The 17,491-nt window shown below is 47.9% G+C and overlaps 1 protein-coding gene across 1 annotated transcript in view; it reads right to left on the reverse strand.

The window, feature by feature from the left end:
- The window catches only part of eprs1 (glutamyl-prolyl-tRNA synthetase 1), a 130,761-nt gene that overhangs the window by 6,628 nt on the left and 106,642 nt on the right, over window positions 1-17,491 (reverse strand). Inside the window, 3 exon segments of the mRNA XM_038811972.1 lie at window positions 309-506; window positions 7,386-7,541; window positions 8,611-8,712. Of these exon segments, the coding sequence (XP_038667900.1) occupies window positions 309-506; window positions 7,386-7,541; window positions 8,611-8,712 (456 nt within the window).

Genomic DNA, 17,491 nt, shown 5'->3' on the forward strand with positions numbered 1-17,491 from the left:
GGCTGAATTGACAAAACCAGCTGAGTTTAAAAGCCCCACATCCAATTTTCCACTGTCCAGTGCTCATGTAACAAACATGCATTGTTCCCAGTTACCCATAATTGTACTTTATATACTCCCAGATTTAAAATTACTAGAAAATCATCTGTGCATGACATGACAATTATTTGTTAAAAAGCCCTATAATTTAGGCTGCCACTGTGCAAGAACATCAGCTTTGATTCCTGACTACATTCATAAACAATTTTCACTTTCACATTACAAATTTGCATCTTCTAGATACTTTGTTCTTAAAAGAAAACACGTACCTGCACACAAGCGACTCGCGGAGGCAATACCAAACCTTGGTTATCACCATGGACCATGGCCATAACACCAATCGTTCGAGTTGTAAGTCCCCATGAGTTCTGGTATGCAAATTGCTTCTCTCCAGGTTTCTTTGGATCTTCAAACACAATCTCAAACATCTTAGAAAAATTCTGTCCCAAGTGGTGTGAGGTGCCTCCCTACAAATTTAAAAACAATATCAATACTGAGTGAAACTCGTGTCGCAGCATGTTATCGATTAAACTGCAATACAATGTTGCACAAAACAGAAGTCAAGGGGGAGATTTTTTAAATAAAATTTTTATTTAAATAAGGAATATAAATAATATTAACAATCCGTCAATAATAAAATAAACAAAATTGGACAGGATGGTGAAGAAGGCATTCAGCATGCTGGGTTTTAATTGGGATGTCTTATTGAAGTTGTACAAGACTTTGGTAAGACCACACATGGAATACTATGTTCAGTTCTGGTCAGCCTATTATAGGAAGGATATTGTTAACCTAGAACAAGTGCAGAAGAGATATACGAGGATTCTAGCTGGACTTGATGGTCTGAGTTATAAGGAGAGGCTGGATAGGCTGGGACTTTTTTTTCCCTGGAGCATAGAAAGCTTAGGGGTGATCTGATAGAGGTCTATAAAATAATGAGGAGCATAGATAAGGCAGATAGTCAACATTTTTTCCTAAAGGTAGAGGAGTCTAGAACTAGAGAGCATAGGTTTACAGTGAGAGGGAAGATACAAAAGAGAGCAATGGGGAAATTTCTTAACACGGGGTTTGGTGAGCATCTGGAATGGCTGCCAGAGGCAGTGGTAGAGGAGGATACAATTTTGTCCTTTAAAAAGCAGTTAGACAGTTACATGGACAGGGTGGGTATAAAGGGATATGGGCCAAATGCAGGCAAGTGGGACTCGCTTAGTGATAGAAACTGGGAGGCATGGACAAGCTGGGCCAAAGGGCTGGTTTTCATGCTGTAAAACATCCATGACTATAACTCCTAATTTGAGATTTTTTTCTCGTATTTCTATTAAACCATTCCCCTTTTCCCTCCCCCTTTATCCCATCTCCTCAAACCCCCTCAATTTATCTACTGGTAACAAATAGATCTGTAAATAGAGACAATAATAGCTTCCATCTCGTTCATAATTCCCTATGAGCCACAAAGGACAAACTTAATTTTCTCAACTTTAGGGAATTCTAGAAGATCCCCCAACCATGTTGATATTTTTGGTCGATCCCCGGATATGCATTGTAATAAAATTCTCCTCTAGACAATCAATGTGGCAAAGGCCACTACATCGGCTCTTTTCCCTTCTATTCGTCCTGTTATTTCCGACAATCTAAAAATTGCTTCAAGAGTTCCAGGTAATATTTTCATCTCCACAATTTTTGATAATGTTTAAAACACCGAGGACCAGAACCCTACTGATTGTAGACATGGGGCAAAATTCTCCGACCCCCAGCAGGGTTGGAGAATCGCCCGGGGCCGCCGAAAATCCCGCCCCCGCCATGTCCAGAATTCTCCCACCCGCAAAAAGTCGGCGTCCCGCCGCCCGCCTCAGAGAATGGCGGGTGCCTACGGGTTTCTGTGCTGCCGTTATTCTCCGGCCCGCGATGGGCCGAAGTCCCGCCGCTGAGAGGCCAATCCCGCCGCCGTGGTTTGAACCACCTCTGTGCCAGCGGGATCGGCAGCGCAAGCGGGCCCCCGGGGTCCTTGGGGGGGGGGTGCCCCCACGGTGGCCAGACCCGCGATCGGGACCCACCGATCGGCGGGGAGGTCAGTGGCGGCGGCGCCACGGCCTCCACCATGACGGAGGCGGAAGAGAATCCCCCAGCACGCATGCGCCGGTGGTGACGTCAGTGGCAGCTGATGCACCGGCGCATGTGCGAAACGGCGAAGGCCTTTCGGCCAGCCCCGACGCCGGGCAGCGGGCGTCAAAGGCCGTTGGCGCCAGTTTTGCCGCCAGTCGGTGTGGTGCCAACCGCTCCGGCGCGGGCCTAGCCCCTCAATGCGAGGGGTTGGCCCCTAAAGGTGAGGAGAATTCTGCACCTTTGGGGAGGCCCGACGCCGGAGTGGTTGGCGCCACTCTGCTACGCCGGGACCCCCCGCCCCGCCGGGTAGGGGAGAATTTCGCCCATGACCAGAACATGTGAACTAGTTGGTCCTCCTTTACACTTCTCACATTTATCTTCTACCTCTGAAGAAGCTGCTCATTCGTTATTGTGCCATATGGGCCCTATGTACAATCTTCAATTGTATTTATTTTAAAAAAAATTTAGAGTACCCAATTCATTTTTTCCAATTAAGGGGCAATTTAGTGTGGCCAATCCACCTACCCTGCACATCTTTGGGTCGTGGGGGCAAAACCCGCGCAAACACGGGGAGAATGTGCAACTCCACATGGACAGTGACCCAGAGCCAGGATTAAACTTGGGACCTCGGCGCCGTGAAGCAACAGTGCTAATCACTGTGTCACCATGCTGCCCTATCTTGAATTGTATTAAGCTTATTTTACCACATGAAGATGAAGTATTGACCCTGTGCATAATTTCACTCCATAGTCCCCATTCAAATTGCAAATCCAACAATTCTCCCACTTCTGTTCTATGTCTTCAATCGGTGTTTTCTTTGTCTATCAGTCATCTATATATATTTTTTTTTTAAAGTAGATTTATTCAAAATTTTTACAATTTACAACATTAACAAGACCCACCCAACACATTAAACCTCCCACCCATCCATTCCGGGGCTGGTTTAGCACAGTGGGCTAAGTTAGCTGGCTTGGAATGCAGAACAAGACCAGCAGCGCGGGTTCAATTCCCGTTCCGGCCTCCCCGAACAAGCGCCGGAATGTGCCGACTCAGGGTTTTTCACAGCAACTTCCTTGAAGCCTACTTGTGACAATAAGCGATTATTATTATTTCCCCCGCCCTCACCAGTCAATGGTAACCAACTCCCCAAAATGCAAAATAAACAAATCCCAATTTTTGTAGAACCCATTACTCACCCCACTTAGAGCACATTTCACCCTCTCCAGGGCTAAAAACTCCAGCAGGTCCCCCCCGTCACGCTGAGGCACAGGGTGGAGAAGCTGACCTCCACCCCAACAAGACCCGCCCTCAGGCAATCAGCGAGGCAAAAGCTAAAACATCTGCCCCCGCACCCACCTGCAGCTCTGGCCATTCCGATACCCCGAATATGGTTTCCAGCCCCACACTGACATGCAGAACCCCCAAAATAGTGTTGAAACCCTCCATCCAAAACCTCTCCAGCTTCGGGCAGGACCAAAACATATGGACGTGGTTCGAACGGCCCCTCCCACATCACTCACTGACATCCTCCACCCCCTCAGTCAGCTCTTTGACTTGGTCATGTGCGACCTGTACACCACCTTCAGCTGTATCAGTCCCAGCTTTGCACAAGAAGTCAAGGCATTCACCCTCTGCAGCACCTCATACCACAATCCCTCCTCCAGTGCCGCCCCCAGCTCATCCGCCCACTTAAGCTTTAACCCCTCCTTAACCCTTCCTCGCAAAGTCCTGCACCTGCATGCACCGGAAAGTTTCCCCACACCAACACAAACCTCTCATTCAGCTCCTCCAAGTTGCAGCCTGCCCTCTCAGAAACAGATCCTTCATCTCCCTAATCCCCTTCTCCTCCCATCCCCGGAACCTCGCATCCATCCTTCCCGGCTCAAACCTGCGATTTCCCCTTTTCGGAATCCCCCTCAACCCTGCTCCCAACCTACAATGCTGCCTAAACTGCCTCCAAATCTTCAGCGTGGCCACCAGTGGAATCACTGAATACCTCCCTAGGGCCATCGGGTGCAGCGCCATTGTCAGCGCCCGCAACACCGACCCCCCTGCATTAGCCTGCCTGCATCCTTACCCAGAAAGCTCCAGCTCCCTATTCCATCCCTGAACCTTCTCTTCATTCGCCGCCCTATAATAGGACATCAGATTTGGGAGGCCCAACTGCTATCCTCTCTGCAGTATCACTTTCCATATCCTCACCACCTTTCCCACCCAGACAAACTAAGAGTTCAACCTATGCACACCCTTGAGAAACACCATGGCAAAAGACTGGCAGGCACTGAAACAAAAACAAGAATCACCTCAAAATATTCATGTTCACTGCCTGTACCCGGCCTGCCAATGACAGAGGAACATTATCCCACCTCAACAAATCTGTCTACAGCACCCCCCCCCCCCCCCCCCCCCCCCAACGCCATAGAATCTACAGTGCAGGAGGCCATTCGACCAATCGAGTCTGCACCACCCTTGGAAAGAGCACCCTACTTAAGCTCACACCTCCTCATACCCAGTAACCCCACCTAACCTTCTCTTAGACACCAACGGCAATTTATCATGGCCAATACACCTAACCTGCACATCTTTGGACTGTGGGTGGAAACCGGAGCACCTGCAGGAAACCCACGCAGATACAGGGAGAACGTGCAGACTCCACATAGACAGTGGCCCAAGCAGGAAATCAAACCCAGGACCCTGGCTCCAGCACCAAGCTAAAGAAATTGAACTTCCAAAGACCCGCTAAATCCCAAGGCCACCTGCACCCCCAGATACCAAAAGTGAGACGCTGCCAAAAAGAATGCCAGCCCCCCCCCCCCCCCCCCCACCACCCCCACCAGCTCCTGCCCTGGAGAGGAAACCATTTTTCCCCAAATTCAGTTTATACCCAGAGAATGTCCCAAATCTGTGAAGCAAGCCCATTATGTCCCCACCTAGGAGCCTGGCTACCCCCCCCCCCCCCCCCCCCCCAAACCTATCTCCTTCCACAATCCTGAGCTGCAGCACAATGGCCAAAGGCTCTATAGTCAATGCAAACTAGGGGACATGGGGCACCCCTGCCCCGTTCCCCGGTGCAATAAAAAATACCCTGAATTAAAATAATTCATGTGCACGCTCTTCAGCGGCTACTTATACAACAGCTGAACCCATGCCACAAACTTTGGCCCAATCCCATATTTCTCCAACACTGCCATTAATTAACTCCACTCCACCCGATCAAACGCCTTCCCCACATCTAATGCCACCATCACCATCAAGTCCCTTCCTTCTGCTGGAGAAAACACATATTCAGCAGCTGCCTTACATTCGATGACAACTGTCTGTCCTTAACGAACCCCATCTGATCCTCCCCAATCACCTTTGGAAGGCACCCCTCCAATCTTTTTATATATTCTCTTACCCTCTCCACCAGATATGCCAAATTAAAAGGGAGAGAATTTAAACACCAAAAAAAACAGGTAATTTGGGCCAGGTTAAATGTCAAAATTTGAAAACTCTGGAGCGGGATTCTCTGCCAGCAGGATGCTCCGTTTTGCCGGCGCCCGAGGGTTTCACGGCAGCGTGGGGCTGCCCCACACAATGTGAAACCCCATTGACTGGCCGGCGTAACGGAGCATCCCCGCAGGCATGGCGAGACAGAAATGTGGTGCGGTGGGGGCGGAGCATCCTGCCCCTGGAACCTCAACCATGCCCAGGTTTAACAGCAGGACAGGAGTGGGACAGTCAACCTGCTTCAGGAGGTGGGCGGACAATTTCAATATTTGAAAGTGGTTTGCAGACTCTGATTTAACCCATCTTGCAGGTTTAATAAGGGCTGCCTCGGTATTATCAATCCCGGGAAACCAGGTAGTTGAAGGAAGGGAGATGACAACAGCATCTGGGAGGATATATGCACCTTAACAGCAAGGTCACAGGCCAGCAAAAATACGAATGCTTCCCCCAAGTCCCTTATTCAATGACCTGGATTTGGAGGCCAGAGTTGTGGATGAGATCCACCCACTCTGTAGTCCACTCTGCCAGATTGAAACCGAAGGTTATCAATCTGTCTGACTTAGAATTATAGAATTTACAGTGCAGAAGGAGGTCATTTGTCCCATCGAGTCTGCACCGGCTTTCGGAAAGAGCACCCTACTCAAGCCACACCTCCACCCTATCCCTGCAACTCAGTAACCCCACTTAACCATTTTTTGGACACCAAGGGTAATTTAGCACGGCAAATCCACCTAACCCGCACATCTCTGGACTGTGGTAGGAAACCGGAGCACGCGGAAGAAATCCACGCAGACTTCTGGGCAAGGAACCCCTCACGTACAAGCGGTGTATGGTGTGGAACAAAGGCTCCGGTCCCCTGCCTGCATAACCTACACCTGTTAAAAGTTAGGAAACCCTCAATGTTTAAGTACCACCTTGGCGGCACAGTGGCGCAATGGTTAGAAATGCTGCCTCTTGGCGCCAAGGACCCGGGTTCAATCCAGGAGTTTGTACGTGCTCTCCGTGTCTGCGTGGGTCTCACCCCCACAACCCAAAGGTCTGCAGGGTAGGTGGATTGGCCACACTAAATTGCTCCTTAATTTAAAAAAAGAATTGGGTACTTCAAAAAAAAATTAAATATAAAGTAGTGCCATAACCTATATAAGGAACAGGAAAGTGCTAAATTAGGCTGAATGGCTAAATGTTGGCTGGTGTGTACCAAATGGCCTGTTTCTAGGATTTAAATTTCTCTGATTAATATCCAGATTGAAGTCTGTGAAAGCCACCACCATTTCTTTTCCCCTCAAGACACCAAAAATGTTTCCACTTTTTGCATGGGATTTTTAAAAATTCTGTACTCTTCTTTCAGCAAAACTGAAACTGGTACATAAGATACATAGAAGATAGGAGCAGAATGAGGTAATTTCGCACTTCGAGCCTGCTCCGCCATTCATCACGATCATGGCTGATCATCCAACTCAATAGCCTAATCTTGCTTTCTCCCCATAGCCTTTGATCCCATTCTCCACAAGTGCTATATGTAGCCATCTCTTGAATATACTCAATGCAAGATTTCATTTGATGGGTCTCAAATGGTTTGATTTTTGAGACCCTAAAGAAAAAATTTGCATGCCCATTAAAGTAAAGTATAAAACTCCAGTGATTTTCAATGTAAAATAAACCTTAATTGAAATCAGTTCTGACTAAGTAGTTAACTGCAAAGTTCAACCTATATGCAGTACAGGTTGTATAATCAACTTTAAATGTGGACACACCTGGATGGCTCTTCCACTGGCTGATACAAAGGCCTCGACTGTCGTTGTATAGCTACCACCTGCAAACTTTTCTTTTTCGGTCTTCCTTCCTTTTACTACAGGAATTGCAAGTAGCTCCTCGTATACTCGTGCATACAGTTCCAGAATTTGCAAAACCTAGGACAGTATAAACCAGTTGGAAGAAGAGAAAACAATACACGCGGTTGGTAATATATATTGATATCAATGTTAATTCTTGGAGATCCTAATTTATAAAAAGAGGACATCCCTTCATTGATATTCCAAACTTACACCTTCCAAAGTAAAATTGAAAATCATGGAAATACATACATACATAATTAACTATTGAAAAGAAAGACTGAATGGTTTTTTGATTTCAAAACTATCTAGGGCCAATGGCTCGGACATCAGGTGACTGAAAAAAATTCAGAAACGCTTATGATCTCCAAGCAATCTTTCTCCGCCATCCAACATGTTATTCTTCCATCTAGAGATAGGTTCTTGATCAATTCAGGGCAGCACGGTAGCACAAGTGGATAGCACTGTGACTTTACAGCGCCAGGATACCAGGTTCGATTCCCCGCTGGGTCACTGTCTGTGTGGAGTCTGCACATTCTCCCCATGTCTGTGTGGGTTTCCTCTGGGTGCTCCGGTTTTCTCCCACAGTCCAAAGTCGTACAGGTTAGGTGGATTGGCCATGCTAAATTGCCCTTGGTGACCAAAAAAGGTTAGATGGGGTTATTGGGTTACGGGGATAGGGTGAAAGTGAGGGCTTAAGTGGGTCGGTGCAGACTCGATGGGCCGAATGGCCTCCTTCTGCACTGTATGTTCTATGTAATTGAAGGCAATACAATTGCCACAATTGGCACCAAAATTAATGAGTTAATTAAGTTTAATGGCCAATCTAAAGGGGAATTATCAATTATTAACGTTTGGATTCTCATGTGACAGAACAAACTGAAATTTGGCTCCACCATGTGGCCTGTAATAGCTAATAATTTTCTCCTTTTTAAATACAAAAATGATACAGAAAAAACTCAAGCTACATAGTACAAGCTCCCAACTCAAAAGAAAAATACCATAATGCAGTTTGTACATACCAGATAAGACAATTTAGTGATGATTAATGCGACATTGTGACTATTTTAAAAAGTATATTCATATTTCCCACGAATGTGGCTGACATCATTCAGTTATTTTATTCCTATCCTCTCCAACATCTTACCTCTACTGCGGCCTCTTCTTCAGTGGCGAATGCTGTATGTCCTTCCTGCCATAAGAACTCACGCGTACGTAGAAATGGCTGTGGGTGTTTGAATTCCCAACGCTGCAAAATAAAGAAAATATATATATTTTTTTTTATAAATGTTTTTATTCAGTTTTCATATTTTATATTGAACAAATTACAAATTGTTAGGAGAGGAAAAAAAAACAAACACGCAAAAATTAACATACATATTTACAGGTAAGCATCTTCGTGGTAGTAACTGCCCCCCCCCCCTCAACATGTTTATTTAGTTTGGTTTTGGGCCTTAGCTAGCCATCGAACCCCCGTAACTAACCTGTAGCCCCCCCCCCCCCCTCCCGCTACCTTCCCCCGACTATTCTTCCTCTTGTACATTGGCCACAAATAGGTCCCGGAACAGTTGCATGAATGGCTCCCACGTTCTGTGGAAGCCGTCGTCCGACCCTCGGATGGCAAATTTGATTTTCTCCATTTGGAGAGATTCCGAGAGGTCGGACAGCCAGTCCGCAGCTCTGGGCGGCGCTGCTGACCGCCAGCCAAACAGGATTCTACGGCGGGCGATCAGGGAGGCAAAGGCAAGGGCGTCCGCCCTCCTCCCCAGGAATAGATCTGGCTGTTCTGAAACCCCGAAGACCGCCACTATCGGGCATGGCTCCACCCTCACTCCCACCACTTTGGACATAACCTCGAAGAAGGCTGTCCAGTACTCCACGAGTCTGGGGCAAGACCAGAACATGTGGGCGTGGTTGGCCGGGCCTCTTTGGCACCGTTCACATCTGTCTTCCACCTCCGGGAAGAACCTACTCATACGGGTTCTTGTTAAGTGGGCTCTATGTACCACTTTTAGTTGCGTCAGGCTGAGCCTTGCGCACGTGGAGGTGGAGTTGACCCTATGCAGTGCTTCGCTCCAGAGTCCCCACCCTATCTCCATCCCCAGGTCGTCCTCCCATTTCCTCCTTGTTGCGTCCAGTACGGTGTCGTCCCTATCTACCAGTCGGTCATACATGTCACTACAGTTCCCTAGGATATTCTCTAGGATACTTGCGTCCAGTAGGTCTTCCAGTAGTGTCTGTCGTGGCGGTTGTGGGTACGTCCTTGTCTCCTTTCGTAGGAAGTTTTTGAGCTGCAGGTACCGTAGCTCGTTCCCCCCAGCTAGCTGAAATTTCTCTGTCAGTTCGTCCAGTGTTGCGATCCTGTCGTCCGTGTATAGGTCCCTGACTGTCAGTGTCCCCCCGTCCTGCCTCCACCTTTTGAAGGTGGCGTCAAGAAAATATATATAATCGCATAGCCAATCATAACCTTTATGGACAATATAACAACATGAAGCAGAACATGCTGGAAATACCTCTAATTTGTATTTTTCTTATGCAATATTTACATTCTTATTAAATAATCTGGCACTTCCGGTGACAGGGATGTGCAGAGCAGTCACACATCAGATGGCTCTCCTCCAAAAGATCAGAAAATAGGCAATTTTCGCCTAAATTAGGCCACAAACACATCCCTTCACCCTCAACAATACAAAGAACAGCAAAGATGCCAGGAAGCAGCAGAGGATGGATGGAAGATGTTTCGCACGAGGGAACTGAGATGATGGAGGACATTAAAGGCAGAAATCAAGGCAACGATCAAATTAGCAGTGAAGGAGGCACTGGTCAGCTGGAAGGAGGCTGGTTTAGCTCACTGGGCTAAATCGCTGGCTTTTAAAGCAGACCAAGCAGGCCAGCAGCACGGTTCGATTCCCGTACCAGCCTCCCCGTACAGGCGCCGGAATGTGGCGACTAGGGGCTTTTCACAGTAACTTCATTGAAGCCTACTCGTGACAATAAGCGATTTTCATTTTCATTTTTCATTTCACCATGCAGGTGCCTCTCGATAAAATGGGAAAGAGATTTGAGGATCAGGGGAACACGATAAGGTAACTGGAGAAAGCTTCAACAGACCAGAGCGACCAAATTATCGCCCTGGATGCCGAAATAAGGAGATTGGTGGCAATTCAGGGGAACTTGGAGGTGGGACGGTGGAGGACTAGGATAACCAGTCACGGTACTGGAATATTAGGATAGTGGATCTGCCAGAAGGAATCGTGGGCAAGGACCCAACTGACTACGTGGCCAAGATTTTGGATTTGAATTTATTGTCACATGCACAGAGATACAGTGAAAAGTTTTATTTTACGTATAGTCCAGACAGATTGTTCCATACATGAAAAACATAGGACATACAATAGATACACAATGTAAATACACGACATAGGGTGAAGCATACAGAGTGTGTTACTACTCAGCAGAGAAGATGCATGGAGAGATCAGTTCAGTCCATAAGAGGGTCATTTAGGAGTCTGGTAACAGCAGGGAAGAAGCTGTTTTTGAATCTGTTAGTGTGTGTTCTCAGGCTTTTGTATCTCCTGCCTGATGGGGGCTGGTTTAGCACAGGGCTAAATTGCTGGCTTTGAAAGCAGACCAAGGCAGGCCAGCAGCACGGTTCAATTCCCGTATCAGCCTCCCCGAATAGGCGCCGGAATGTGACGACTAGGGGCTTTTCTTTTCATTTCATTTGATGGAAGAGAGAATATCCCGAGTGGGAGGGGTCTTTGATTATGCTGCCCACTTTCCCAAGGCAGCGGGAGGTGTAGCCAGAGTAAATGGAGGCAGGTTCGCGTGATGGACTAGGCTGTGTTCATGACTCTGTAGTTTCTTACGGTCTTGGGACGAGGAGTTGACATACCAAGCTGTGATGCAGCCAATAGGATGCTTTCTATGATGCATCTGTAAAAGTTGGTAAGAGTCAATGTGGACATGCCGAATTTCCTGAGGAAGTATAGGCGTTGTTGTGCTTTCTTGGTCATAGCGTCGACGTGGGTGAACCAGGACAGATTGTTGGTGGTGTGCACACCTAGAACTTTGAAGCTGACAACCATCTCCACCTCAGCACCACTGATGCAGGCTGAATGTGACGATACTTCGCTTCCTGAAGTCAATAACCAGCTCCTTAGTTTTGCTGGCATTGAGGGAGAGATTGTTGTTATTACACTACGCCACTAGATTCTCTATCTCTCTCCTGTAATCTGACTCATCGCTGTTCTCAATCCGACCCACTACATTCGTGTCATCAGCAAACTTGCAGATGGAGTTGGACCCAAATTTTACCACATGTGTGTATAATGGAGTATAGTAGGGAGCTAAGTATACAGCCTTGCGGGGTCCCACTATTGAGGTATTGTTGTTCATCCATGATTCTGGTCTATGGGTCAGGAAGTCGAGGATCCAGTTTCAGAAAGAGGAGCCAAGTCCTAGGTTTTGGAGTTTTGATATGAGCTGGGCTGGGATAATGGTGTTGAAGGCAGAGCTGTAGTCAATGAGTAGGAGTCTTTGTTATCGAGATGCTCCAGGGATGAGTGTAGGGCCAGGGAAATAGCGTCTGCTGTGGACCGGTTGTGGAGGTATGCTGAATACAGTGGTTTAAGGCCTTCTGGGAGTATGGAGTTGATGTGTCTCATGACCAACCTCTCGAAGCACTTCATAATGATACATGTCAAGGCCACTGGACGGTAAGGTTACCTGGTCCTTCTTTGGCATTGGTATGATGGTGGTCTTCCTGAAGCAGGTGGGAACCTTGGAAGGATTGGGGAGAGGTTGAAGATGTCCACGAACACACTCGCCAGTTGGCCTGCGCAGGATCTAAATGCACGACCAGGGACTCAGTCAGGATCCACTGTTTTCCGAGGGTTCACTTTCAAGAAAGCTGATCTGACCTTGGAGGCTGTGATGGTAGGTATGGGTGTGTCCGAGGCTGCTGGGTTTGTTGACAACAGTTTGTTGATTTTCTGCTCAAAACGAGCATAGAATGCATCGAGTTCATCGGGGAGGGGTGTGCTGTCGCCGGAGATTCTACTCGGCTTTGCTTTGCAGCCCCATTATCTTGTTTAAGCCTTGCCACAACTGGCAAGAGTCATGTTGTTAGTCTGTGCCTCTAGCTGAGCCTGGTATTGCCTCTTGGCCTCCCTGATGGCTTTGTGGAGGTCATACCAAGATTTATTGTATATGTCAAGGTCGCCAGTCTTGAACACCTCAGACCTGGCCTTCAGTAGGGAGTGAATGTCCCGGTTAAACCATGTTTTCTGGCTGGGGAACACACATTTCTCCACACTTGCTGATGAAGTCTGTGACGGAGGTTGCAATCTTGTTTCGGTTGGCCGCTGAGTTCTTGAATATGGACCAGTCCACTGACTCCAAGCAGTCGAGTAGGAGCTCTTCTGTCGCATTGGACCAGCATTGCACAATTTCTTAACTGGCTTCTCCCGCTTAAGTTTAAGATGCTGGGGAACCTAGTGGGGTGAGACAGCTTCCCCAAGCCGCCGGAGATCGACAGGGTCCATAGGTCACTCCAGCCGAAATCCAAAGCGGGGCAACAGCCGACAGCAATCACTGCCAAGTTGCACAGATACCAGGACCGGGAAAAGATCCTTCATTGGGCCAAACAAACAAAGTCCTTCATTTGGGAGGGGCACAGGATCAGAGTTTATCAGGACATTGGGACAGACCTGGGAAAGCGCTGGTCAGAACTTAACAGAGCGAAGTCAGCCCTGTATAATATCAAAGAACAAAATCAAATTTGGGATGCTGTACCCAGCCATATTCTGGGTACAGTAACAGAATACAAAACATTATTCACTGCCCCTGCAGATACAGACGAGTTCATCCAAAAGAACGGATCGGATAAGCAACAAATGAGACGGTAATGAGACATACAAAGAGGGGGTTGGAGAAACCAATCTACAATTTACACGGTACTGAATCACCTCGTTATGAACTAGCGAACCAGTTCACAGAAGGAACAGGGCGAGTGCAGCAAAGCACAGAAAAGTGTGAGGAGAAGACAGAGGGGAAACTGACATAGCAGGCGTAGAAAGGGGTCAGCCCAACCCTAAAAGGGAAGGTACCACACTAGCAAGAAAGCTCGTGGCAGAAGGTATGAATGGGGGGCGGGGGGGAAAGAGAGCCTTGGCTCATTCCCACCAGGGAGCGAGCACCTGGTGAGGGGAGGGGCTCTAGACCGGATTCAACAGGCAACTCGTGGAACAAGATGGCACCGCAAGCAGACTTTAACTGTGTACAGGACCAACTGACGGACAGATTAAATCCGAAAACGGGGAGAACGGCAATATGGCTGAAGAACATTTATGGAACATATGGGGGCTGTGGACCGATCAGGTTCATGCACCCGGGTGAGGAGGTCTCATTTTTTTCGCAAGGTCTGTACCTGTATCAATCTCTTTGTAGTGCAGAAAAATCGGTGCTTCCAGGGATCGTAATACTCCGTGATCGTACTTTCCGACACTCCACACTACAGGGATGAGAGGCTGGAGACAGGCCATGCCCAGTGCCCCACATGGAGGCTGAACACAGCCCTCCTGGCCGACAAGGTCGTCTGCCAGAAAACATCACAGTATATTACTAACAACCAGAATGGGGAAGTCTCACCCTCCATGTTCTGGGAGGCACTGAAAGCTGTTGTCAGAGGAGAGATTATCTCCTACAAGGCACGCAGGGAAGAGAGAGTGGCAAGGCAACAACAGATTTACTCCTTTCTGGAGGTAGACAGAGGATATTTCGAGACCCTGACCGTAGATCTTCTGGCGCAAGGAAAATGCTCCAGATGATCTTTTACCTGCTATCCACCAGGGAAGCAGTGTACCAACGTCGCCAGACACAGGGGAACCTTCTACGAACACAGATGAAGGTAGCCGCCTGCTGGCCCACCAGCTGAGAAAGCAGGCAGCCTCGAGGGAGATAGCGCAGGTTACCAAGATTTGGTAAGGGGGTGTATCTGTTCCAGTCACTTCATGAGTTGTATTTTGTTTACAGTGAAAAGTATTTTTCTGCGAACAGTTCAACAGATCATTAAGCAGATGAAAAGAAAAGGAAATAAAAGAAAACACATAATAGGGCAACACAAGGTATACAATGTAACTACATAAACACCGGCATCGGGTGAAGCATACAGGGATGCAGTGTTAATCAGGTCAGTCCATTGGAGGGTCATTTAGGAGTCTGGTAACAGCGGGGAAGAAGCTGTTTTTGAGTCTGTTTGTGCGTGTTCTCAGACTTTTGTATCTCCTGCCCGATGGAAGAAGTTGGGAGAATGAGTAAGCCGGGTGGGAAGGGTCTTTGATTATGCTGCCCGCTTTCGCCAGGCAGCGGAAGGTGCAGATGGAGTCAATGAATGGGAGGCAGGTTTGTGTGATGGGCTGTGTTCATGACTCCCTATAGTTTCTTGCGGTCTTGGGCCGAGCAGTTCCCATACCAGGCTGTGATGCAGCCAGATAGGATAGTTTCTGTGGTGCATCTGTATAAGTTGATAACAGTTACTTTGGACATACCAAATTTCCTTAGTTTCCTGAGGAAGATAGGTGCTGTTGTGCTTTCTTGGTAGTAGCATTGACATGGGAGGACCAGGACAGAGTTTTGGAGATGTGCACCCCTAGGAATTTGAAACTGCTAACCATCTCTACCTCGGCCCCGTTGATGCACAAGGGCTGTGTGCAGTACTTTGCTTTCTGAAGTCAATGACCACCTCTTTAGTTTTGCAGGCATTGAGGGATAGATTGTTCTCGCTGCACCACTCCACTAGGCTCGCAATCTCCCTCCTGTATTTTGACTAATCGTTATTCGAGTTCAGGCCCACTATGGTCGTATCGTCAGCAAACCTGTAGATGGAGTTGGAACCAAATTTTGCCACGCAATCGTGTGTGTATATACAGGGAATATACTAGGGGGCTCGGTACATAGCCTTGCGGAGCCCCAGTATAGAGGACTATTGTGGAGGTGTGGTTGTTCATTCTTACTGATTGCGGTCTGTGGGTTAGAAAGTCGAGGATCCAGTTGCAGAGTGAGGTGCCAAGTCCTAGGTTTTGGAGCTTTAATATAAGCTTGGCTGGGATTATGGTGTTGAAGGCGGAGCTGTAGTCAATAAATAAGAGTCTGATGTAGGAGTCCTTGTTGTCAAGATGCTCCAGGGATGAGTGTAGGGCCAGAGAGATGGCATGTGCTGTGGACCAGTTGCAGCAGAATGCGAATTGCAATGGATCAAGACGTTCTGGGAGTATGAAGCGATGCGCTTCATGACCAACCTTTCGAAGCACTTCATTGCGACTGAAGTCAGGGCCACCAGACGGCAGTCATTGAGGCATGTTGCTTGGTTCTTCATTTGCACCGGTATGATGGTGGTCTTCTTGAAGCAGGTGGGGACCTCGGAGCAGAGTAGGACAGGTTAAAGTTTTCCGCGAACACATGTGCCAGTTGGTCTGCGCAGGCTCCGAGTGCAAGACCAGGTATCCCATCTGGACCTGTTGCTTTCCAAGGGTTCACTTTCAGGAAAGCCAATCTGACTTTGGAAGCTGTGATGATGGATATGGATGTGTTGTGGGCTGTTGGGGCACTTGACAGCGGATTGTCGGTTACCTGCTCGAACCAAGCATAGAATGCATTGAGTTTAGGGCAGCACGGTAGCATAGTGGTTAGCACAATTGCTTCACAGCTCCAGGGTCCCAGGTTCGATTCCCAGCTGGGTCACTGTCTGTGCGGAGTCTGCACGTTCTCCCAGTGTTTGCGTGGGTTTCCTCCGGGTGATCTGGTTTCCTCCCACAGTCCAAAGATGTGCTGGTTAGGTGGATTAAGATTAAGATAGGTAGGTTGCTATCTATCTATATTGCTCTTAGTATCCTAAAAGGTTAAGTGGGGGTTGCTGGGTTACGGGTATAGGGTAGATACGTGGGCTTGAGTAGGGTGATCTTTGTAAGGCTGGTGCAGACCCGATGGGCCAAATGGCCTCCTTCTGCACTGTAAATTCTGTGACTCTATGACTCTATGTTCATCGGGGAGGGGTGTGCTGCTGCTGGAGATACTGCTCGGCTTCGCTTTGTAGCCCGTTATGTTGTTTAGGCCTTGCCATGACCGCCGAGAGTCTGTAACGCTAGTCTGTGACTCTAGCTTGGTCTAATATTCCCTCTTGGCAGCTCGGATGGCTTTGCGGAGGTCGTACCTGGAGTTCTTGTATAGGTCAGGGTCACCTGACTTGAACGCCACAGACCTGTCCTTCAGTAGGGAGTCAATCTTGCGATTGAGCCATGGTTTCTGGTTGGGGAACGTACCTATTGCTGTCTTTGGCACGCAGTCGTCCACACATTTGCTGATGAAGTGGCATACTCATTTAAGTTGGTCGCTGAGATCTTAAATATAGACCAGATAGAAAGATAGCAACGACGGATTGGTAGCCGACCAAATAAGGTCAAAGAGGCGTTCATGGCCTTCTATAGGGGGCTGTACATCTCCAAGCACCCCCCCCCCCCCACCGGACGGGGACTTGGTGGTGAAATGGTTACTCAATGGACTGGACATTTTTGCTAAAATTATAGGGGGCTTTGGAGAGACAACATAAGACCACAAGATATAGGAGCAGAATTAGGCTATTCAGCCCATCGCGTATGCTCTAACATTCAATCATGGCGAACATGTTTCTTATCCCCAAAATCTCCTGCCTTCTCCCCATAACCCCTGATGCCCTTATTAATCAAGAACCTATCTATCTCAATCTTAAAGACACTCAGTGACTTGGCCTCCACTGCCTTCTGTAGCAAGATTCACCACCCTTTGGCTGAAGAAAGTCCTCCTCATCTCACTTTTAAACCAACCACATCTGGAATATTATGCCCAGATTTGGCCTCCATGCTGAAGGATGGATACAGTTGTATTGGGGGCTACACAGAGAACGTTCCCCAAATTGGTGCCTGAGAGGAGAGGGTTGTACCATGATGAGAGGCTGAGTAAACCGGGTATATAGAAGGACGAGGGGTGAACTC

Source organism: Scyliorhinus canicula, chromosome 1 (genome assembly GCF_902713615.1).
Source record: "Scyliorhinus canicula chromosome 1, sScyCan1.1, whole genome shotgun sequence".
In the NCBI taxonomy this organism is placed as follows: Eukaryota; Metazoa; Chordata; class Chondrichthyes; order Carcharhiniformes; family Scyliorhinidae; genus Scyliorhinus; species Scyliorhinus canicula.